Source organism: Chanos chanos, chromosome 2, assembly GCF_902362185.1.
Source record: "Chanos chanos chromosome 2, fChaCha1.1, whole genome shotgun sequence".
NCBI classification, from domain to species: Eukaryota; Metazoa; Chordata; class Actinopteri; order Gonorynchiformes; family Chanidae; genus Chanos; species Chanos chanos.
In genome coordinates, this window is record NC_044496.1 from 32,205,714 (window position 1) to 32,231,924 (window position 26,211).

At 38.4% G+C, this 26,211-nt stretch overlaps 1 protein-coding gene across 1 annotated transcript in view; it reads right to left on the reverse strand.

The window, feature by feature from the left end:
* mlh1 (mutL homolog 1, colon cancer, nonpolyposis type 2 (E. coli)) overlaps window positions 1–25,567 on the reverse strand; it is a 45,164-nt gene extending 19,597 nt beyond the window's left edge. Inside the window, exons 1-17 of the mRNA XM_030765760.1 lie at window positions 25,334–25,567; window positions 24,924–25,014; window positions 24,148–24,246; window positions 22,335–22,408; window positions 18,595–18,667; window positions 17,893–17,984; window positions 14,749–14,791; window positions 14,552–14,640; window positions 14,180–14,292; window positions 12,822–12,915; window positions 11,769–11,922; window positions 10,240–10,574; window positions 8,978–9,102; window positions 8,428–8,536; window positions 8,029–8,092; window positions 5,984–6,148; window positions 4,792–4,884 (exon numbers count right to left, since the gene is read on the reverse strand). Of these exons, the coding sequence (XP_030621620.1) occupies window positions 4,792–4,884; window positions 5,984–6,148; window positions 8,029–8,092; window positions 8,428–8,536; window positions 8,978–9,102; window positions 10,240–10,574; window positions 11,769–11,922; window positions 12,822–12,915; window positions 14,180–14,292; window positions 14,552–14,640; window positions 14,749–14,791; window positions 17,893–17,984; window positions 18,595–18,667; window positions 22,335–22,408; window positions 24,148–24,246; window positions 24,924–25,014; window positions 25,334–25,440 (1,920 nt within the window). The 5' untranslated portion in view covers window positions 25,441–25,567. The remainder of the gene's footprint in view (window positions 1–4,791; window positions 4,885–5,983; window positions 6,149–8,028; window positions 8,093–8,427; window positions 8,537–8,977; window positions 9,103–10,239; window positions 10,575–11,768; window positions 11,923–12,821; window positions 12,916–14,179; window positions 14,293–14,551; window positions 14,641–14,748; window positions 14,792–17,892; window positions 17,985–18,594; window positions 18,668–22,334; window positions 22,409–24,147; window positions 24,247–24,923; window positions 25,015–25,333) is intronic.
* Window positions 25,568–26,211: the final 644 nt, after the last annotated feature.

The window sequence follows — 26,211 nt, forward strand, 5'->3', positions numbered from 1 at the left end:
TCATCAGTTACAGTACATAATGAAATGGACATATTCAGACATGCAACAAGATCCTTGGCTTGAAACTGAACAGTCAGCTTGTGAAGAATTCTCTATTAAAGACTTGCCATTCTTACCCCAATCAATCAAAAAACATAACTGCTATAAGGTCATCACCATTTCAACAACCCTGGAAGCTTGGTGGAAAACCAATAAGATCACAAATCACCCACTTAAACCATGTAAACTCACACCAATTTGGAACAACCCCGATTTCTTAATCAATAAGACCGCCTTCACATTTAATACCTGGAAAAGTAAGGGAATCACCCACTTACAACACCTGTTTGCAAATGATAAATTCTTAACCATCCATGAACTAACACAGAAATATAACATGACCCAACCAAACTTTTTACAGTACCTCCAGCTTAAAAATGCACTAAAAAATAAAATACAACTTTCCAACATTGATTTACAACCACCACCATTAATAGAAAAGATAGCATCCATTTCAACATCTGAGAAACCTTTATCTAAAATATACAAACACTTATCATCACCAAAAGAAGAAGCACTACCTATACCAATAACAAACTGGGAAAAAGATTTAAAAATTAAGACTGATCTCAGTTTCTGGAAACAAATATGTAGCAACATCTTCTCCATGACAAACAACTCCCAACTACAGCTAATCCAGTATAAGGTCATGCACAGAACACACATCACCACCCGTAGAATGCACCTCATGGGCTTCACCAATACAGATATCTGTCCACAATGCACCCTCAACACAATAGATTGTTATTATCACTCTTTCTGGCAATGCACACCAACCAAAAATTTCTGGCAAGCCATAATATTTGAACTCTCCAAATTTCTGGGTCACAGCATTCCACTGTCCCCGTCCCTTTGCCTTCTAGGAGATCTCACACCCATCAGTCATATTCACAAATACCACAAGATCATACTTGTCACCTTAACAATAGCCAAAAAAACAATACTCCTAAACTGGAAATACAGGCACAAACTTTCAATATCACAATGGCTTAATCTGTTAACAGACTACCTCTCAATGGAACGAATCACAGCTAAAAACAATAAACAGACCAAATTATTCAGTAACACCTGGGAACCCATCCTTGTAGCTCTGAACTTTCCAACAAATTGACCCCCCCCCCCCTTTTTTTTTTTTTTTCTTCCTCTCTCTCCCCCTTCTTCCTTCTTCTCCCCTTTTCCTTTAATGGTATCTAAATGTTATCTTCCTGCTTCATTACTATCACTACATTATTATTATTATTATCATTATTATTATTATTTATTATTATTACTATTATTACTAGTACTACCATTATCATTATTACTGATCTTTCCTACTAGTATCATTGTCACTGCTATCACTTATGATTACTCAGTGTTATAACTATACCGATGATGATGATTATTATTATTATTGTTGTTATTGCTGATTGTCCTTTTTCTTCCTCCTCCTCATCTACTCCTCCTTCTTCTTTCCCCTCTTCTTCTTCAACTGTACCATAATGGCTCTGTGACAGGATCAATGTGATGTCTTGTTCTATGTTATGTGTCCCATGTGTGTGTATGTATGTCTGTATGTATCAACAATTAAAAAAAAAAAAAAAAAGAAAAAAACAGCCTTCCCAGAAAAACTAACCTGGCAACATACCAGGGTTTAATTTAACTACTAACTTAACAGTTCTGCATATCTCCAAAATGAAATCCATGCCTACAAAAAACATGGCTTAGCTTATAAACAACTCTATTCAAAGAAAATAATTTTGTGTTTGTGTATCTTTGACTTGTGACATTTTCTATAGGGCTGTCAAAGTTAAACGTTAATTAATGCATTATTAATGCATTAACTTTGATACTTTCACTTTGACTATTAGAATCTTGCTGGGGGCGGCACGGAGCACCCACAAAAAAAGCGGAATGGTGACATTTGCACAACTGGCTTACTATCACTATCACTCATTTGCACATCATGTCAGTGATATTATGTCACTGTGTGGGTCAATTAACCAGGAGAGAATGATTTTCTGAACATTGTAACAACTGGGATTTTCTGTTTTAAATCTGAGCGACCAAACTTGAGAGGACGACACATAGGAATATTAGGAAACACACACACACACAAATACTAAGCCATTAGGAAGCACCCACTTCGGGTATTTATTCACTTTAACCAACAAAATTCTGCCATTCTGTTGAGTTCATTCATAACCAATCTGAGCTGTATGAATTATAACTGGTGTTCCCGTGTTGAGAAATTAAATTCTCAACCCAGTCAGTATTTTCTTCTTTGCCTGATTCAAAATAATAACGACTTCCTCTTCTTACTTCCTTATATAATCACAATTACAAGGCGTAACAGACTTACTAAGAGTCGACTATCTTGGTGTAACCCTTTAATGTCTATGCTTGTGTTACCATGCAAGCCGGTGACTTGTTCAGGGTCAAATGAATCTGTGCTTCAACTGATTGGCAACCGAGGGCTGTAGGTTGAATGAGAGATTGGCCACAGCCATCTGTCTCTTATAACAGGCTGAAGTTTTCAATGAAAAGTTCAAGCAAAGGAGAGGCACACGATTTCAAGGCAACTCTTGGATGGCTTTTCGAGAAAGAGAAAATCCAACTTGCTGATGAGAGGTCCAGTGTTTGGAACATTAAGATTTTTCCGTATAATGGGTTTCAAAGGAGACAAAAACGCTTAAATGTGAGACAAGTTTAACGGCCATACTCCTAGGATTCCGTTTTTCATTTTTTTGACAGGAGCAGGCGTTTCTGACAAGAGATGTCCGAGAGAAATTAGTTGATCACTGATTGCAGTTTTGGAACATTAAGCCACGTTAAGCTTTTCTCACTTTAAGCGTTCAGAATGTCCTCTGTACTGGCAGCATCCAACTCATCAATTAAACCACACACAAACCTGCTGGCTCAATGAATCCAAACACACATGCACACATTAACTAAATTTAACTTTTATTAAATTGTCAACTTGATTCATTGTATTACCTTGCTATTAGTAGTAGTGGCTAACATAGCTATGATGACCAGCAATGGCTAGCTGTGTAGCAACGCTGACCAGGTGTCGCGTGGAGCAGTGCAGAACATCAATAATTCAGTGTAACAAGTAATTTTATTCATTGTGTATGTATGTATGTATGTACGTATGTGTGTGTGTGTGTGTGTGTGTGTGTGTGTGTATATATATATAGATATATAGATAGATAGATAGATAGATAGATAGATAGATAGATAGACACACATACACACACACACACACACTAGTGCTGTCTAATGCATTCCCAATATCTTCCTGTACCTGTTGTGTAATGGTCAGTACTTCAGCAATCTTTGTTTGGTGAGAATCGGATCTGCCTGTCAGTGTACATTTAACCCTGTGAGCAGTTGAAAACACTCTGCGCGTGGTCAACATGCTTTCACTAATAAGCTGTGCGTCACGATCATGTTAGCCCCATGCTTAGAGCAGCCAATAAAAAAAAAATAACAGAATGACATATGTCAAGACGTTTAGTAAACGCTGTTTTTATGAGCAGTTTCATGAATAAATCGCACTTCATCAGTCCTCCGCAGCATCCAGAAAACAGGGGCTCAACTGTTGGCAGCAACAGTGCTTGAGATTTGTGAAACGATGCATATCTGTGCTGTCACGACAAATCGATCAACAGAGCCTCTGTCAGTCTGTGGGCTAACTTAATAGACTTAAACAATTATTTCTATTTGTCTTTGTTACTTCCTTTTGATATTTATGAGTCTTATTTTTGTATATATTTCCGTATTTATATAGTTTGGAATGTTCTGATTATTTGTTTGTGTTTTTCCAAATGTCTGAATAAAAATTACAGTTAGTGCAGATGTTAGGGCTGAGGGGGGGTTTGCCCAGTGTGCAATACAAGCTAGAACCGCCACTGACCATTAGTCAAAGTCAAAGTTAACTCGTTAACTCTGACAGCCCTAATTTTTTAATACAGGTAAAGCGGCTGGTGTGCAGTTACAATCTTAAACACTACAATTAATAGTTCAATAATCCAGAATATCCTGTATTACTCTAAGGACAGGTTTCTATGTTGACCTTTGAACTATGTGGCTAAAAGATTGACCTTAACATTGTAACTGAACTGACCACTGAAAGGTATGATTCTGACAAGCCAACGACAGCAAGAAAGATAGAGGAATTTTTTCAAATATAAATGGACAGAATCATTCTCACAACAATAACAGAAAATGGACCAGCACGATGTAATGTCCAAAAAAATTGGATCTTTGGTGATAAAATCTTGACAAGCAAGATTTGCTCTGATTGAATCACTGTTGAACTGTGAGGCTGAATTACACTTTGTTTTCTAATACTCACTAATGAAGGACCATACCAAACTTAAGGATAAAGGTAGGCCTTCAAGCCATGTTTTCTGTGATTTGTGCTTATAGCTCTTAAAATCAATATTAAATCACTAATTTCAACGTCCCACAAAAATGATTAACATACGGATATCTGTCGAAATCTACAATATTTTACTTGTTAACAAGAACATATGACTCATTTCGGTGGGACTTACTGTTCTGCACTCCTCTGGCACTTTTGTTCTTGTTGGCACACAAACCAATTAAATATTCATTCAGAACACACAATACTTAGCCGACATGAAAAAGTAGACTTGTGCATATACCTAGGATGGGTATTATTTTTCACATTATGTTGGTGTTGCGTTTAAATTTTTACAAAGTCTTTGTGATACGAGAAAACAGAAACAGAAGAGAAAAACAGACCTCAGTGGCTAACCGCAAGATGAACATAGGAAGACCCTCCATACATGGAGTGTAGCCGTCGAGCAACAATGGCAGGCCATTTAAGTTACCTTCCTGAAAAACAATTAATGAACCAAGCTAAATACACATAAATATCTTTAGAAAATATTATAAAACAGCTAGTATTGAACAAAAAGTTATTTCACAGCTTCATAACCGTCATAAGCCGGTGAGCTCAGTTCAGTAAAGTTTGATGGAAAATGTGCAGTTTGTGATTGGTGTACTATGCCACATGTTATCAACAGCATCTCTCAGGCTTATCTCCACACTGAGAGTTCTCTCCTCGACAGGCCCTGTACTGATGTCATAATGTGTATGGAGGTTAAAACAGAACAGGGGAGCAAAAAACTTCAACATTTAAGATGGCTGAATTCAAAGTCAGCTACTGCTGGATATTGCTTCTGTTTCAGTAAGATAAAACATATTAAATATATTTGCATTGCTAGACACAAGCCCAAGAGGAAGTGCCAGTTAGCTAACCACCTATGTGTCAGGCTAACCAGCTAACAGCTTGAGTAACTTGAAATGCAATACGAAAATAACTATTTTACCAATTGTTGAGAACTACTACAATGTTTTGTCTAGGTTTACAATGAGTTAAATGCATAATTTTAACTGCATTGCTTACTGTGGAATAAAATCAATGGCAAAGCCAGTCAGTATCTATAAAACTTTCACATCTGTGGCCACACACTTAAATGTCCTGTCTGAGTATGTGGGTGAAGTTTCAGAACGGAGGACAGGCTTGAAGTCAGAGCATTCTCTGTGATGCATTAGCACAAATTAAGCTTGATATGTGGTGTGAAAGTCTTCTCGTTCTGTTTTTGTCCTATTAGAGTAAAATATATTCATATCTAACTGTTCCACAGAGACAATAGATTACATTCCTCTCAGTTTGCTGTTTCAAAAGGTACATGAGAGTTATGGCAAGATTTAATTAAAATCATCTGATCCAAAAAAGGATTTTAAACATCATATTGTTAAGCTAATTATTCTTCAAAAAATTAATTAAATACCAGGTTTGTTTTCTTTCCAATTTGTTTTAGTGTCTAATTTACTCATCTGAAGTTATTTTACGGTATGCATTTCCTGTGTTTCTTCATTTAAGACTAAACAAAGACCAGTGAGCAACAAAGGGGTGATAATGACCAACCTCATCTATCTCCATAGAAAAGTAGTCCTCCAGCATTTCAGCTTTTTTCCTCAGGAAGTTCACTATGTATCGGGCAAGTTCTTCTTTAGGTCCATCCTCTTCAGACCACCCACTCTCTTCTGAGTCAAGACTGAGCAGGGCTAAGTCATACAGTGGGGCTGGTGTCTGCAATTTCAGATTATATCAGCATTTCATATTTTTTAATTATCATCTTCTAGCCCTACCCTGTCTCCTGATACAGAGAACAATAAAGAACAATACTGTTTAGGGGAATGTTTTCTGGTTTTATTTTTGAGGAAACTTTATCAGTTTGTTTCAGTTTTTCATTGTATATTTTTTCACATCAATCAGAATGAGCTGCAACACACAATCATTTGCTTCAGTTTTCACATACTTTCTTGAAAAATATAATGTTTATTTAAATAATGCCTTATATTCAATCTGTAGCTAAAGGATAAACACCACACTGTGCATTCCATAAAAAATTACCATGATGGAGCTGCACAGTTTTACAATTTACAATTTAGCATTTGGCAGACGCTTTTAGCCAAAGCGACTTACAATCAGTGCATCAGTCGAATTCCTAATACCTCATAAGCAGACATCGCAATAAGACTGAGCGTCAATATACCCCTTCGTATTGCGCCCCTGGAATACTTTGACAAACATAGATACAAGACAAGGTTGTTTTTTTTTTTTTTTTTTTGGTAAGTAAGGGAGGTCAGGCATTGGGGGACAGGTGGGTTCGGAAGAGAGGGGTTTTCAGTTTCTTGCGGAAGATGTTAAGGGATTCCGCAGTCCTAACTGTATGAGGGAGGTCGTTCCACCACCGCGAGGCAATGGCGGAGAAGAGGCACGGTCGGGAGGAGCGGCTGCCGGGTTCCCGAAGTGAAGGGACCGTCAGCTGACCAGAGGTCGTAGAGTGGAGGGTTCTAGTAGGGGTATACGGAGTTAGTAGGGACTGAAGATATGATGGGGCAGAGCCTCTTGAGGCCTGGTAGGCCAGCACCAGTGTCTTGAACTGGATGTGGGCAGCTACTGGAAGCCAGTGGAGACAGAATACTTAAAGCATTGCCCCAAAAAGGTGCATTTCTACTGAGGTTCAGGAACTTTTTCAGGAACGTAAGAGTTCCAGAATTATTCTCAACAGGCATTCATGTGTGTTTTTCCAACGCACCACAAGAACCATAAATATTATGTAAGTAACGAGTAAGTGAGGAAAAAACTGTGAGTTTCAGCCTTTTCTGTTATTTTGGTCTTTACTTTATTCTCTTGTAATTGTCTTTCTTTTTTTTAATGTTTCCCAGCACTGCTTTGCAATATGGTGTATGTCAAACTCAGCTAAATGCAACATAACTTTCTGATTCACCTTTTTCAGTCAACAACTCAAACTGTCTCTGGATCTCATCCTCCGAATAGATACTATCTAAGGCTTGAACCTCCTTGCAAAGACCAACTTCCAAAAATTCTGATATTTACTACTATCGCCAGCTTACTAAATGGGGGTATTTAAAATTGGCAATCGGTCTCTTTGGTCACTCTGAAGCTTGTGTTTGGACAATCAGGGATGTTGTACTCCAAACACGACCAAAACAGTTGCTGAAGACGAAAATTTCTACTCTCACTACAAGTAGGCTGCTGGCTCTTTACATATTATCAGCTCTGGCTGATTCAGAATTTATACTACCCAGCATGAAGGTTTTCCAACATTGTCACGCTTCTTTGTAGCCATAATTTACCTAATTTCAAAATGAAATATAACTGTCAACTACAGACCACCATATTATTATGCCTTTCTAGACAGTAATCCCAGAACATTTCATGCTTCCATTTGGCATTCAGCAGATAAACTGAGGAACAAAAGAGACCTGTTCAAATGGACTGAATTCTGTATGGCTCAGTTTGGCTCTTATATAATGTGTAGTATACACACTGCATGAGTATGCAACACAGTTTGGGAAAATAGAGAGCGTATCAGTGTTACAGGTTACCTGATAAAGCAGTCATATAAACTACTTCAGAAAATCAGAAAAATTCACACTTACTGACAATTTCAGGACACCAAAGTTTCCAAAATCGTAGATTAAAATCTGATAGAACAGCTCCTGGCTAAAAGAGAAATGTCCCAAAGATCATTAATTTGAGGATGCCATATGCATCAACATGTACATACAATGCTTTACAATAAAAGATGAGCTGTCCACAGGTGTATTCAGAGTGAAACCAAATATCCCTTAGGTCCACGTAATTCTTCTTAATGAGATGGTCTTATAAAACAGAATTAGACGCAGATAACTGGACAATCATAGATCTTTGTAATTTGAAGCACTCCTAATACAAACTGGCTGTCTCCTGCTCATTTTAAGTTTTAAAACAGAATCTTACATATAATAAAATTGCTCCCAGGCAATCATAAGGAACTCAAGATGTTTTTCTTTTTATACCTGAGTTTTGTGGCATTTACGAGGTAGAGTTTGGTGTGGTGCTGGACTAATGCCCACTGAGGGTTCACAGAGCCAACAAAAGTATGGTTGTGCAGCATGTCTTGAAGACCTAACAAAAACATCATTTGCATATTTATTCAAGAGCACGTCATAAAGAGAGGTTAGAGGTCAGAGAGGTTTCTACTTACACATGTACATTCTCATTGTGTTCAGGGAGATTTGTGATTTTATATGGTCACACTTAAAGGCTGTCACTTCTTAAATTAGAATTACTATTCTAACATATAACACCTTACTGATGTTTCAATGGATTCAGCTAAAACTCACTGTCTCAATTTTACCCTGTACAAACCCTCCATCTCCCAAAGAGTATCAACATTTGACTAACCTGTTTTTAGTCCTTGTCGAGAGTGATAGTAATCGGTCAGTTGACTACATGGACAAAAACTAAGAACCTCGGTTTTAAAACAAGTTACATTTAACTCAAAGCTTGACAAAAAGGTGTGGAAATAGCTGCCAGAATACTTGACAGCTGCTCAATGCTAGTCACCTTTGTGGGCATTTTCTGAAATTTCCTCACGAAGTTCCTTCACACTGGTCAGCTTGATATCACGCCTCTTTGGGGTGGGTGCAGCCATCAAATTCTGCTCATCCTCACCAACAAGATGGCACTTCCTAGTGTGACATGTAAAGATCCCTTAGCCCTTTCTGAATATCTTTCCTTTCCTTATACCCATTCCTTAGAGATCGCTTGTTCAGATTAAATTATTTACATGTAAATTTCACGACTCCCTCTCCACATTTAAGTGGCATTAGTGGCGTAAAGTTTTCTTTTTTTTTTTTAAACAAATATAAATTAACACAAAAAGGACCAAATTTAACACAAAGGGCGAAAAAGTTCTCAGAAAATGAGAATGTAGGAAAACTTATTTTTAATATCTTTTATTTTATGTTTTTTCTTTTAGAAAGTAAATGTAAGAAAGCTGAAAATGAGTAGTGGTATTTGACCTTTTTCAATTCAATGTACAGCTACTTCGGTATGAGAAAAACAAATTCCAGCCTCAGGAAGCGTAGCGTTTTGACCTACTTTATTCATTTATGTGGATTCACAATGAAAAGCCTTGAAAATACTGATGTTTTGGTTTCTTCCACTCACTGCCAAAAGCCTTAAAACAGCTGTTCAAATTTAGTATCACTTGGTAAAATAATAACCTTAAAATAAAATGTACTGAAGATTAGGTTTTTTCATTCTCATTTTGAAGAGCTTTGTTGCTATTTGTGTTAAACTGAAAAGGAAGAAAAGCTAAAGTTCTGAGTTGGCTCAATTTGGATTCAAGCCAAACCCTGGCACAACCAAACCATGGACAAAAAACTGAGGCACACAATGGACCGTAAATAGAGATGAACTGTTTTACCTCTAGCAACCAGAATACACAGAAGACTATTTGTGCATCATTAAACAGATACCCTTTCTCAACAAAACAAACCATTTTTATCTGAGCGTTTAACATCCACTGCTTGTGACTGAACACTAAATCGGTTTGTCTTCCATTCCCCCGTTACTCTGTGCAAGTTGGACATCCAACCCTCTAACTGAAATATGAATGAGTTAACATAAATAAATAAATTTAGAAATGGGAGCTAACTATTAAAGCCTTTTTCTAACTGGTCACTTTCTGATTTATATTTATGCAAAAGAAAACAAAATAAAGTTAAAGATAATAGTTCACATGTAGATAGGGAGAATTCCAATAACTTAACACTGCAAAACATACTCGCCACTTTAAATGGCTAATTCTCTTATTGACAAACCTTGGGGGTGTGTCTGCTGATACATGCTTATTGTCCATCTTCAATTCCCCTTTGACACTGGGCTCATATTCATCCAGGGCATCGGGCGTCTCTAAACTGTCCAGTGTCATGCAGCCCATGGCAGGAGAAGGCACATTGTCTGTTTCTCCCTTGTACTGGTCGTTACTTGAGGCTGAAGACAGCTTACTCACTGGCTGAAGAAATGCATCTAGTTTCTGTGCTTTGCTATCAGTGCGTACCATTTGGTGGGCATATATTCGTTCACTGCAGTCTGCTTGGGAACTGGATGTGAGTTTCACCTCACTGGTGGAGACTGTCAGCCCAGGAAGTAGGGTCTTTAATAAGAACACCACAACAGAGTGGATTAGATATTAAGTCATGTGATGTAGCTGAGTGTTATGGTACAGTTATAAGCATGAAGAGAGTGGAAGTCACATTAAATGAACTTTACTAACGTGACTGCAAGCAAGAACAGGGCAGTTCCACGTTTGTATTTTATCAGAATATAAGACAGGATAAGCATTCTTAGACTGCAAAAGACTGCTTCATCCTACCCTGGCATTTCCATTGAGTATCCTTAGAACATCTTTGGCATTACCACTGCGGGGGATTAGGGCCCATTGTTTCTCCTGTGCTCGTTAGTTTAGGATAATTCGCATACATCACATACAGCTAAAGCATCAGGTGTTTTAAATTTATACGGTTTTTAGGTCAGCGTACTCCAACAACATTAATCCTCAAGGCTTCTAACAACAACCAAGGTATCATTTCAAAATTAAAAGTTAAAATAACACCCATTCGCCTGGAACTCAGTTTGCAGAATTTGGAAGTACCTCTGTATTCACTACCACAGTCATGGGCTGGTCATCCAAAGCGACTGATTCAATTACACTCTCGGGAATCTTTTTGGCCTTGTCGCTGTCTCGAGGAAATTTCTCTCTCCTTTTAAATGTATATCCTCCAATGTGTATTGCTTCGGAGCAGCATTTACCTGAGTGAATTCACTGTATTCCATTGAGTGTTTATTTTTTAAGTAACATATCAAAAGGGTAGTAGCCTATTGAACGCAGCTTCTACCACCTCGCAAAATGCTCACATTACAAACATTACAAGTGGCTGCTGGACTGCTTTCGTTTCCCAATTTAAAGCATTTCCACACTGCATTTTAGCCGCGTCCTGCCACATATTACGTTCTCCATTTACGACACGTGTGACAGCTGACGTAAAACAAAGGATCGGGCTTAGAGTCCTGCTCAATAAAGCCGATACAGATCAGTTAAAAAATGCCTTGATCGGCCCCAATACCGATCTTAAAGATCGGATCGGGACATCCCTACTCTTTACTGTAAACAGAGCAACTTTGTCACCCCTGTCATAAGACAAATTTGACACTTCTGAATTTCAAGGACATGCCAGTCAGTCAAGAGGAGTAAAAGAATAACCTAATAGCACAACATGCTGTGGTAATAAAGCACATTACATTCTCACTTCAAGCAGTATCGCAATAAAAAAGTACAACTATATGATACCTGTGTGAAGTAGTTGCGTGAGGAATTGGATCCCAGGAGTTTACTCTCAATGTGCTTCTGAATGCTTTCAATAATGCAGTCCTCATGCAGGAAGTGTACTTCATGCTTGGTGGGGTGTACATTCACATCAATATTGTGAGGGGCAATTTCCAGACTTGGAAACAACAGGTTATTGGAAGGGGTGACAAAAAAAAAAAAAATAAAAAGATTTTAATTGCAGTGGCCTTCCACCTTGTTAGTCACTAACAATAACAACTAACTAATAACTTTTTGATAACATTAATTATATGTGCCATCTTTTAATCTGGAGAATTAAGTGCCCTGTTTCATTAAGTAAGAACCAATAACATTAAAAATGAACTACAAGCTGTGGTTAAATAATTTGAGACAAAACAATGCAAAACAAATAAAACATTAATAACATTTGATGTCTAACCAAATAATACAGTCAGGAAAATTTTGTGAAGATACAAAAAAATTCTCTATGGGACGACAATTTCTCCAGCTGTGACGTAAATTTTAAAGACCAAAATCGTTAAAAGATTAAGAGCAAATAATGCTAATTTATCATTCAAATACTTTTCTAAATCGAGCATTGTAAGATGTCCAAGAGCCATTCTCAAACACACTGAAATGACTTCTGAATAATCCATAGTACCAAAACTCCAACAGTCTACTTATAACTTTGTAGAATTTGTTCTTACAAGCATTTATAAGTATTTGTAGTGTTTATTCGCTTACTTAGCAATGTAACTTTTCACATTTCACCAATTCTAACTTAAGTGAAACAAAACAAGTGTACAGATTTTTTTCTTTTAATTCAATTTTTGTAAATTTTCAGGAGCAAGTTGCAAATCAGTTCTTAAATGTTTAATATATTCTAAGTATTCAAAGCAGTTTTAGCCTACTCCTACAGAATGATCCAATGAATAAATTCGTGTGAAAAGTGTCATGGGGCACGTTGAAATAAAATATTTCCAAATGGTTTACAAGCTCACTTTTGCTATGACCAAAAAAAAAAAAAAACAAGTGTGGCAGAGGCATTCAAATTACCTGAGATAGAGAAAGGGATGTGTGCCCTTAGGAAGATAAGAGGTGTAGACATTCTCAACTGCTTTTCTAAGGGAACTGGATTCCACCAAACGATCTAGAGAAAAAACAAACCAAAAAGTACCACTTAAATGTTTGTACCTGTTCTTATAACTACGTTCTAGCCATCAAAGTGATTTACCACGAAGGTATATTCATATCGTACAGTACAATGCTGTTATTTTGTCTTTCTTGCAGAGAGCACTTCAAAGACCTTCTCATATTTACTTTCCCTTCTATCCTGTTCAGTATTGATGTCAGATAAAGTCTTTAGCCAAAGCTGTTTCTAAGGGCGTTGTCACACCTGAAATTCCGCACCAAGGTCCGAACCAAGGTTCATGTTTTGCTACATTGTTTACATTTGATCCGGTTGGTTTTGGTATCACACTGCAATTTTGTGAGCCAACTAAAGAACTTTGCATGACATGCCTACGTGGGCTGCGTTTCCCCCGATATAACAAGTTTCAGCATTTTTATGCACTTTTTCAAGTTGACTTTTGATGTCTTCGTAGGACCAAATTTCAATTAAATACTTCGTCTCCTCTAAGGTGCTACCGTGGCTCTTTACTTCTCTTCCGGTTCTTTTTCTTCTTCTGTTGTGTAATGGGTGATAATAGCCTGCCTCAATTTCCTGTTATTGGTGCAAAAGTATGAACCATCCAAAGTGTTTTCACACTGCAAATGAACTGAACCATGGTTCAGTTTGATCCGGACCGAGACCACCTCTTTTGGTCGGACCAAATTTTGGTCCGTTGGTCCGGACTGCGGTCCAAAGCAGCTTTCACACCTGCTATTTTGGCTCGGACAAAACTGAAAAGTCCGTAAGTCCAGACAAAACAAGGTAGGTGTGAGAGCACCCTAAGTTACCCTTGCCTCCTGGTGACCAGTCTGATCAGACCACCTTTAGCTTGGTCACCCTGTCCTGGTAGTGGTTTACATATTTCCACTTGTTTTTGAAAAGCAAATGGGTTCAAACTGAAAAACTGTTCAAAGCTACCCCCTGACTTGTCATAACAACCTATTAAAACTGTGTCAGCAATCAGATTTATTTTCTGATGAGGGCAGCTAACTTCTAAGCTAACTTTAGAGGCACCTGGTTACAATAGAGTTAATTTGGCACTGGTATCACAAGACAGACTGAACATATATTAATGATATTTCATTAAATTTAATAAAACAACATGTAACTTTTTTTTTTTTTTTCATTTGGGTATATTTCAGCTGCAGACAATGCAAACATTCTGAGGCTGTGTACTTTCATTAGTCATTGCAGACTAATATGGTCATTATACTTGTTATTAGAGGAGAAAATTAACACTCACGGTTGATGAAAAGGATTAAAGTACATTTCTTGACAGAGTAGTTGGCATTGGAAATATAACCATTCATTCTAAAGGCAAGTTTCTGATCTTCACATTCCACTTCAATCAGCTCTCTGCAAACAATCATGAATTCACAATCAGCAGAATTAAACATTGAACTGAACAACCAATAATGAAATGAATCTACCAGCACTTTTCTTAAATGATATTTTCATGTCAAAATACACTTTAGCCTGGGATATGCTATACCTTCACATTATTCATAACTTAATTAAATGTTATGCAGTTAAACATGAGTGAAACAAAGCTATTTAAACAATAAAATGACAACGTGCAGGTTTTCTGTGAGGTATGACCATTGCACATCACTACCTGCAAACAGTTACTCCAAACAAACCCCGGACATTATCCAGTATTGAGGCATTGGGTAGAGTCTTCATATCTGCCATCATGTCCCCTTGCTGTGAGTTGGGAGAAATTTTTATTTTCATCTAGTCACATTCTAAATATGTAAATGTAGGAGTGAAAGATAATTTATGAAGTAGTACACATGAAGTTGAAGATCTCACCTTTTTGACTGTAAAGCTTTTTCCAGAGTTATGTATGGCATACCTACCAATGCATGGGAAGAATAAGAGAACAGAACAAAACTTAAATACTAAATACGGCAGATTCAAGATTAATAGAATTTCGTTAAACATATTTGTGACATGATTGTGTTATTGAACAAGAGTATGTACAGAGCCATATGTACAGAAGAAATCTTGAGACTTTGAGCATATTTAAAATAATCACACATATTTGTGACATGATTTTGAACTGTAACAGGTAATGTTTTGTAACTATATGGAGCCATATTTAAACCTTGAGAACTAGAGTATATACTAGGGGTGTAACGGTATGTGCATTCATCCCAAACCATCATGGTATGGACGTGACTGTTAAGTGCATGCAGTCGTACGGAGAATACACGGTAGCCCATGTGTGAAGATTGATGAACGTAATGTGGAACCAAATTTCACAGGTACGAGTCTCTCATTTCACCCTCTCATAGTTGGTTTGTTAACTTCTCTCTAAGATTTGGGATCTGATTGTGGTGCAAACATATGACGACAAAAGGTCCTTGAAAACTTGTTTACGGGTAACATTGTTGTAAAAAGTAAACCGCATTTCTTAATGAATAATAGATGGCAATGCTGGCGATCAACAGCCTATGACTGGCTACACGCGGCTGTAGGCGGCCATGTGCGGTTGTGACATCACAAACACATGAAATTCAGAACGTGCGGTAGAGAGGCTTGCTTTCTTCACATAGATCATCGTACAGCTATATGAGGAGAATGCATGCTTTCATACTCTGACAATGTTTCCAGAGCACATTCATCTCAGTGAATTCAAAACTGCAAGGAAAATCATGATTTCCATTCTATGGCACCTTTAATGCACAACAGGCTGTACCAACTACCTCAGAGGGGACTATACGACACTAGGTGGAACAAACTGTGACTTGCGCTACTGTCTGATCAAAATAAATTAAAGAAACCTAGCTTTATGCATTAGGGTTTTTTGCTGCTTTTTACCCGCTGTACCAAACTCATACCGACTCGTGATGTCCAAACCATGATGTTAACCGAACCGTGATGTCTGTGTACCATTACAGCTCTAGTATATATAGAGCCATATGTAAAGGAGACACCTTAAGGACCAGACTATACACCGAGGAGCCAAACCCGTATGACCACCTACCTAATATGTTGTTGGTCCTCCATGTGCTGTCAAAACAGCGCCGACCCGCCAACGTATGGACTCTACGGGACCTGAAGGTGTCCTGTGGTATCTGGCACCAAAACATCAGCAGCAGATCCTTCAAGGTCCTGTAAGCTGCGACATAGAGCCGCCGTGAATCTGACTTGTTGGTCCAGCACATCCCACAGACGCTCAATCAGACTGAGATCTTGAGAATTTGGAGGCCAGGGAACACCTTGAACACTTCATCAGGTTCCTCAAACCATTCCTGAGCAATGTGTGCAGTGTAGCAGGGCGCATTATCCTGCTGAAAGAGGCCACTGCCATCAGGGGATATCATTGCCATGAACAAGATTTGAAAAAAAGCGTTGTTAATGTTTTGGTGCCAGATACCACAGGACACCTTCAGGGATCTTGTAGAGACAGTGCCTTGGTGGGTCAGCACTGTTTTGACGGAACACAGAGGATCAACAGCATATTAGGCAGGTGGTCATTATGTTTTGGCTCATTGGTGTATATCTAAGTGTTTAAAGTCAAGTTTCAGTTAAACATTCACTATGTAATAGATTTAAAACATGAGATGGAGCATTACCACATGAGACACCATCAAAATATTGACTGCTCTTAATGCAAGGATGAGAACTTAAAGATATTGCTTCCAACATGTATTTATTACAATTTATTTGTTGAATACTTGATTCTGATTGGTCAATCACGGCATTCTATGGTCTATTTCTGAATAGCAGACCGTGCTATGGACACAGTTCTGATCACTAAGCGACATGGTGATGCACGACCTTGACACGAATGACCCTACTGCGCTTCACGTCAGGGTTCTGCATCACCCTGTCATGGTTTAATTCGCTATAATGACTGGCTCGCTGTACATTATCCTGCTTATTACATGGCTCCTTACTAAAGAAATCAATAATTTAACATAAAATATTGATAGTTCAATAGCAATGGCCTGTTATTCATAGCAGTGGTCTGCTATTCAGAAATAACAGATCGTAGAATGCCATAATTCATCAGAGTATTGATCAAAGTCATGTAATAATTCGCAAGAATGACCAGCTCGCTGTACATTATCCCTTACTTCATTGGCACATAGCATAGGACGATTGATCATAGAGCAATTATCACAAAAGCTGTGACTATGTTAAGTTAAATGAATGAAGCAATAATATTTTTTTAAAAATTGTCCAACATTGCATCTTCCTCAGCAGAGGCCATTTTTCATACCATTTTCCTTGGGTTTCACGTGTTTGTTGTTGGTAGGCATATACACAGTCACCCTGGGTCACTTCTGATTGGTGAGAATGACTGGCACACAAGAAGAACGGTATGGATTTTTGTAAAATCATTGACACGGCAGTTTAAACCCTGGGTCAGATGCGCTGCATCGTGTATATCCTAAATTGCAGCCTTTTGCGATGTGCTAATTGCATTGTTTCAAATCGCGATTTCAATTTGCCGTTCAGCCCTATTGTCTATAGAACCATATATAAAGGAGAAACCTTTGGAGTTTGAGGTGAAGTGTGCAACATCACAGCCCATTTCACTTCCTGAACTGTTTTATCAGGTAGAATTATGGTGCCAGTATAAGCACATCACTGTAAAAGCAATTTTGAGACAGCGTAACTCAGGTCATAGTTTTACTACTGCTGACAATTTAAACATTTTTGGAGCATTTTTCAATTTAACAGCACAAATATTGTAATTAGGGTAATTTCTTTGTTGACTCGTAATTGTAATAATTTTACACCAGATTCAGTGTCAGATTACAGTAACAGAGTCACATGCATGTCAGTTTGTGATTGTCCTTTTGGAAATATATGAAAACAGTTTAGACCTACTTTTAGTAGTGTAGTATTTTAATTAAACTCCTTAAAGCTTTCTTCTGGTTGCCATACAGCAGAAAGACTGAGTAAAACAGACACTTTGACACCATCAGAGCATAGACACACCTGCTGACAACTTCCACAATCCTGGAGTACTCTTCACTGGGGCTCTTAAGTGCTTTTCTTCTAGTAGATACATTATAGAACAGGTCTTCAACCTGAGGACAGAACCTATGGCTTTAATTAGGGCCAAAATGTGTCTTAAGCGTTGCTAAATGAAATCTAAACAATGCACTGGTCAGCTGACCAATAATGCAGATACACACAAACACTGGTTCTCTGCCCTAAAAAAGTTCTAAACTCCAGAAAATCTGGTGTGGCCACAAGGCCACAGCTTCTCTGCCTACAGTTTTTTTGCTTAGCATGCCACGCAAATGTTTTGGATGAATAGAATGTTCACCAGGGTTCATTTAATGAATTAAGTGCACCCTGTTGCACTGCTTTTAATGGTTAATTTTTACAAAGCAGGTATAAGAAATATATGCAGGCAGTCATAAGTATCACCACTGACTCCAAAAACAATTTAGATTGCAATGTCATTCCAGTGCTTCCATAAATGCATTATGAGGCCATACACATTTCATTGCAACAATGTGATCAGTGAATATCATTAATGGCCTAAAACAAATGATAGCAATCCATCGTATAAACCATAAATCAGTTATCCAGGTTGTTATAGTAATAAACTGTGTGACTATTACAAGTCTTTTCTAACATGTTACAAACTAATCCAGTTCTGACAGAAGCTACAATGCTCATGAAACTTACACATATCAGTGTCCCCTGGTTTCCAGCACAGGGTTTGGGGATTCCCTTCAGTTTCCCATCGGAGTAGCTGGCTCTATGAAAAAAAGAGAGATTTATTTCAAACTCATCTATCAAGTATGAAGAACTTGATAAAAACTTGCAACCCAGTCATACAATTATATTACCAAACAGCTACAAGGTGGTATTAGCCCTAAATGGCATAATGACATTGGAACAACACAAAAAGTTGGAATTAGATTCTGTCATCGCAAATTACCAAAAGTTGAAAACTTTTGGTAATCTGCTGTCACATAAAATAAAAGACATGCACAAAGGTAAACATGAGATGGCTCTAATCTAATTTTGAGGAAATGCTTGTAGTTTTTCACCCTCAACAAAAATCACTGATACCCCTGAAAATTCTTAACATTAAAACTGCTAGGTTCCAATCGCAGACTGTAATTAAAGATCTTGTTCATGTGCTCCACTTAAAAATGTTTGCGTTCACTATTCTGGACCACTCTGCTTTCACGTGATTTAAATAGAGTAAGGGGGGAGGGGGCATGGTGAACATTGATTTAAATAGTCTAAGGCCCTATTTACACCTTGCGTTAAGATCCGATTTTGGTGATCCGATCACAAGTGGACAGCTCAAAAGTACAGGTGTAAACGCATCCAATGCGCATTTAGGTCGCATCGAGATCTTATCACTCAGACCACATTTGGAGGTGGTCTGGACCGCATGAGACCACATTCTTATAATAGTGTAAACGCAAATGCGGACTCGACCACATTGAGCGACTGCCTACTCAACTGACATCCTCTGCTTACGCGGGAGTACAAACTCATTCACGTATGTACAAATTCGCTCGCCAGTGGCATCATATTAAAGTGCAACAAAAGACAACAGGCAAAATGGACATATTTTGATGTCTTCTTCTTCTTCTAATTTCCAACAGACTAGGCACGGGAAGTGCATTGATGCCTCGCCGGTTACAAACAACGTTTCACATGAAAAAGCTGAACGTGGCTTAATGTTCCAAAACTGCGATAAATGATCACCAAATTTCTCTCAGACATCTCGTTAGAAACGCCTCCTCTTCTCAAAAAATCAAAATCAAAATCCTAGGAGTTCGTGATCTCACGTTAAGCGTTTTCCTCTCTACTGACGCCCATTATAAGGAGGTCATTCGAGACACGGATTCTAAAGCTAGGTGTAAACAGACGTACTTAGAGCTGTCCACTTGTGATCGGATCACCAAAATTGGGTCTTAATCCGAGGTGTAAACAGGGCCTAAAGGAGTGGGGGGCCTGATAAACGTACTTAGTGATTTAAATAGTGTAAAGGAGAGGGGGGAGGAGAGGCATGGTGAACATACTCAGTGTCATCCTCTGTAATCAAAGCAGTGTCTCACAAAAAACTAGCAGAATTTGCCCAATGAAGAACCTAACTCTCTCTTTAAACCGACCAAAAAAATAATGTTGACGCGTTTTAATGACAGTCAAGCTCCAAACAGATGGATTTGGATTAAATTTGCATAGAATTTCCCTCCTAGAACATTTGACACTCCCATGAGGATACCAAGTATTGGATATTATCACTTGCTCTTTTGACTGTACACAGGCTCCAGTGACTCATTTATACAAAATTAACTGAAATTCAGTCATGTCACATCTCATCTGTGATGCAGAGGAAGTTTCCTAGCTGTGCTCACCTAACTCTCCAACAACTGTATTCTTCTGGACAAACTATTGTTTTTTACAGATCACTCAGACGTGAAAAGGTCAAAAAGACTGCTCAATCACCAGACAAGAAAATGGTCAAGGAACCATTCAAAACTTTGAAGTGGAAGCTGGATGGCACCAGCTGGGACAAATCACTTTGGGAGCTGCAGCTTTTTTTGAGTCATCTCTCTCACACTTGTAAAAGAAGTAATAGATTCTGTTGTCTCACTCCTCTCTTAAAATGGACACTGTATCTTCCAATGAAACATAATCACAAAAGATCGCCAGCATCTTGCCAAGTTCCTACAGAGAACACAGAAAAAGCTATCCTACAGAGAAAGCTGTACTAAAAACTGTCAAAACTCACAGACAGAGCACAGGCTAACCCTCTTAGGTGACTCTGCCAGAGATCTGAACAGTGCCACCACTTGAATGACAGCAAAGCAATGAGCATCACTGCATAACCTTAAACTACTTTTCTCCTGTTGAAGTACACAGAAAGCCAAGAAATTCAGAGAGGGGAAAGCGACACGACTCATTTTTTCCAGATAATAGTCTGGAAAATAGGACCACATCCAGAAACCCCTGGGAGTGGAAAATTTCCCACAATCAACTTGCAAAAACACAGCTATGGATACCACTTTGTCTGCTAAAACTAACGAGTCCAGAGGCAGAGTGAGGAATACGTCAAAAAGTATTGGGTTCTTGCAGGAAGAAGCCGCAGTGAGTTTCCTTCACTTCTATTCTGAAATGAGCCACAACATTCAATGGTTACAAAACAGACATTACACAGGTCATCTCTATAAAATAAAACTAAAGGGATTTTTAACACCAGCTAACAGAAGACTATAGCTCTGTTAACTACACCTCCTCTGATAACTGTACTATTAACACTGCCTGTCATATTGTGTTTGTTAATGTTTCTCACACCGAAACTGTGTGAGCATCTACAACATTTATGACACTTCTGTCAACTACATTTTTGTAAGGCTCTCATTTGCTTGGCTTCTACAAATATGATTCCCATTTTATTATCAGATCATGCATTTACTGTTTTCACTTTTTTCTGATAGTACATCCTAAGAAGCCACCAGGAGGAGCTTTAATCGTTCTCCTTTGACAGAATGCAGAATTTTTAATGCAACAGAACAATAAATTGGCTGAATTCCTCAAGTTTAATGTTAGAGAATGAGATAACCCACAGACTTAATGGGAAATGTATAAAACTGTTTCAGACACTATTTTCACATATTTTTTTTTTTTTTTGTACTTTGCATCTTCCTTCAACAAAGAATAAAAGATTCAATGAACTGGAGGCGTAGCAAATGCAAAACTCAACCAAAACTAGAGCTTACACTTTATCTGTCCTATAAGGGGAGTACAAGTTAACTTTGTTGAAGGCCAAGTTCACTGTACATCATACAAGCAAAAAATACTATGCAAAAGATGAGCAGCCAAGTGAATTACTTCCACTTAGTCTGGAAAAAAGAACATTTTCATGTAAGCAGAAACAATTTGGGATAAACTGCCTGCGATCCTCTGAATCTTTAGGAATTTGCATGCTTGTTTATACAAAATAGAAATTCTCTCTGATCCCTCCAAATACAAACTGTTTCTTGACCATTTTGATCAAACATGCACCTATAATGCCAAATCACAAGAGGTACCAAGAACCAACATCTACCAGTATCTAAGAAAGCCTTGTTTCATTTTACTCTCTGTAAAGGAAGAAGTCAAAGGGAATAAATGCATCTGCTTCCAGAAGAATACATAGCAATCTGACAAAACATGCCCTCTAATTCTTAGTTTCTTTAACCAGACAATATGGCACTTTTTATTAAGACCATAAAACCACATTTATCTTTCCTACAAATAACTGCAGTGAAATACAAGCATTTGCTAATAAAGTTACTAGTTATGACCAAGCAGGATTTCTAAAAGGGAGTTCTGCATGTATTTGCCTGTGGTAATGTGCAATAGTGTGGTAGGGAGCATGTTCACTGATGGATAAATTAAACAACTAGTTGAACACTTACCTATAAGCACATTTTCCATTAGCTGTTTTAGTGGTTATTGTAACATGAGCTACATGGCTTATACTGGCAAGGGCCTGCAATACACAATTGAGACAAGATACATTTCAGACTTATCATTCAACTAACAGTACAGATTGTGTTAAGAACCATGTTAGCTACTAGGTGTGCCACAAGCAATGTGCCTTAGGGATCAAAACAAAAAATATCCATGGTTCACTACACATATACCGCACAGTGAAATCATGGACATCACAGATTTGGTTTTTAGAACAATGCCATTACCAAATTCACTAGAAAAAGCACAAATGGTGCACAAGTAGCGCTTTTCCACTAGGACGGTGCTGGTGCTCGTGCCGGTGCGGTGCCAGTGCTGCCTTGGTGCCTTTTGAGAACCAGCCCGCATTTCCACAGGTTTGGGAACCGAACGCTACATAGCGAAAGTTTGGGTAATTTCCGTGGGGAAGAAATAATGTCAGACAAAATGCATCTGCTTGCTTTTTATAAATTTACTTTTACGCTAGGCTTCCACACAGTGAAACACCTCACGAATTTTGCCCTAAAATTTTTCACTCTGGCGGCAAAATTCATGAAAATAGTAAGTCTGTCACCTAGCTCAAAATTTTAAACGAGTGTCTAAATGAAGGCCGGCAGTGGTCTATTTGCACCAGCCAGAGCCAAGAGAGAGAGAGAGTGTTTTCTACCGCTCTGGGTCCAACTACGTTCGTGTAACATGTAAACAACAGCCCGTGTTGATGTAGACACAAATTGTTGCCTATACATCGTTTAATAACATACATATTTTCATGCTATAGATAGCCTTTAGCTTACCGCTATCTTGGTCAGACTATTTTTGTCACTCCCGCCTCTCTAGAGAACATCACGTACCAAACACATCAAACGCTGAACTGATTGGTTCTCGCGTGGTTTTTATTTGCATAGCCTCTGACGTCAGCGGTTCCAACTTTTAGGACCAGCAATTCTGTGGTGCCATGCCGGTGCCAGCTTTTTGGCACCAGCACCAGCATTTTTTCAGTGGAAAAGCGCGGCACCGGTGCTCGATTAGGCACCAGCACCAGCACCGTGTCAGTGGAAAAGGGGTAAAGGTCTGTACAAAATGAAAGTCACACAAATATAGAGATGTTATCATCCTCATGATATCAATCACCACAATAAAGCTGCACAAAGGCAAAACACAGCAACTACATATTGGTCAAAAATGAATGATGACCCTTGAAGTGAATGAATCAGCTTTTGAAGTAAATTTTCTTCATTCAACTATGCTCCATTCCAGAGAAATTTACCACGTTCCCCATCTTCAACTTTCTTGGCTGGAGAAAAAAAAGAAACTTCAAAGCGACCTTTCCCAGGTCCCCCTTTTGCACAGTTACTGATGTTGCAATTGTATTACATTCCTCCACTAAAAAGTAGACAAAGCCTTAAGAAAAAAGGGTCTCAGACTGTCCTCACATGTTTCAATTTATGGGTAAGACTAGGCAAAGTCAAGCTGATATGTCATCTGAGTATTCCTGGTGGCTCTGGGGAGATGCAGGGCTCTATTAACATGTAAGTCTTTTGTTTTTTTCTTAAACCACATTTTAGTGTGGGTGAGTCACAAATGCAGGAACAGACTCAGATTCAAAATTATATCTAAAGGCTGGTGGTACACAGTGGCAGGGGGTGGGGTGGGGACAAACTATAAGAAGATTCAGGAATTTGATCATACTCTGCAACTACATCAACCTCCCAACACTCCCTATGCTGTTAACTGATTGTATGACCCTCATGAGCTATGATGTATAACCCTGGAACACACCTCTCCTCTGAAACCATAGGTTGACATAGCTTTGAGGTCTTCAAAGGTTTGGAGCTTGCTTGTTGTGAACCTCTCACAAACTATGTCCAAGTCCTCCTTCTGTAATTGATACAATCAAGATGATTATAAAAAAACAACAACAAGAATTCTGTTGCTAATGACACATCTGAATAACAGGCCTTTACTTTTTGAGCAAGTCATAATTATGAAACTTATGCAATTCACAGCATGGAAAACCAAGGTGAAAATGAAAACATGGAATACAATGTCAAAAATGAATTACCGGTAAAAAAAAAAGTTCTCCATTTCAGATATGTTGGAATGAAATTACTGCTTTCCTGAACCATAACAGATGTCAGTTTATAACAGCACTCCTCTCCTTTAAAGCGTTACAATGACTAACATTCCTAAAGCCTCCGTGGTCTATACCACACAATGGAATTCATCCACTAGGCCTATTTGTATTATTTGGAGGAGGTAACACACTCTGTACAGGCCACTGCAATGTTCTCCTGAATACAAGGATTGTCTGTTTGTCTCATACAGCATTAAAAGTTAAAAGGTTGGTACCATAAAAGCTCCCCAACGTGGGGTGTCCATAATTACTCCCAAAGATGTTTAGTGAGTAGTTTAACATTCATCCTCAGCTCTTTGTACTCACCTCTGTTCAAAGAGCTGAATAGCAAAAAGAATATAAAAATGGTGTTAGAACTGTTCAAAACTATTTCAATGGCAGTGTCACGAAGGCTGAAAGAGCGTCGCAGTTCTCCTCTTACCCTGATTCCTGTGCCATTGTCTTGGATCTGTATCAACTTCAGGCCGCCCTCTTTGATAGTAATCTGGATATTTGTGGCCTTGGCATCAAGACTAAGGGAAAAAGAAAATATAAGATCTTCACAACTTTTATTTTAAGTTTTCGGGCCAAGGCGAATGTAATGTAGGTAGCATAAAATATAGATGATTTTGCGAGTTCTTTCTTAACGTGAGCTGTACATGTCATATCTCAGGCACTGCTACTTTAGCCACCGTTTGTAAAAACACTGTGCGCTTCTTTGTGGGGGTTCTTATAGTTCTCTGAAACGCTAGCTACGTTGGGCTAGCATTTAGAATGTCGCAGAAAGCTAGAACATGCAATCGGAGAACACGGCCGTTTAATAAGACTTGTACAGTTATCGTTAAGACTCACCAGTTTTCAATCAGTTCTTTAATCGCGTTACAGGGCCTTTGAATTACTTCCCCAGCTGCAATACGGTTTACCACTGTTTCATCAAGTCTCCGGATCACTCCAGCCATGGGTCACTCCGAATTTCCAATCCTTCAAAACGTGAATGTATCAGTGTTACTCTGAATAACTGTACACCTAATTTTAATTTGATACCACGAGTAAGCGCAACTCAACAAACGCTTACGCTACTTAGCACTACTTTCGTTTGACCAAACATCTAAATTTCTGAGCGCCCGCGTGAATAGAGCTTTTTTTTTGCACGATCTGGTGCCGTTGGAATCACGCAGCATGCAGCTTAAACCCGGAAGAATGCGGGAGATTCACGCCCCCGAAAAGTGTCGTCCAATCACGGCAACTCTCCCGCAACTGGATTCAATTTGCTTTCCTGTGAAATCCTTCCGCCCCTCTCAGCAGCCCGAATCAATAAGCGTAAACTTAATTTACATAAAGTTGCAGTGGCAAGAATCACAAATAATCCATTTTGAAGCGTTTTGTCTGGGAGAATATAACTTATGTGGATGAGCAAAGTAAGGTGTTACTTCTTGGTTAAACTAACGTCAGGCACAAGTTTGCACATAAAAAATAATATTCATTAAACAGAAAAGTAACTGGGCTAGGGCCAGGACTGTTTTAATTGTAACAAATGTTATAGTCAGCAATGAGCACAAGGACGGTAGTGAATGGAGAAAAGGAGCTGTGAGCTGACTGCATACTACCTCTGTAAAACAGCACTTCTTTCAGTATGTCAGTTCATTTGTTGATGTAACTTTACAAGTATTTATGTTGTATGTATTTTGGAAAAACACACCCACACACACATAGTTTTTATGTGAAAGCAT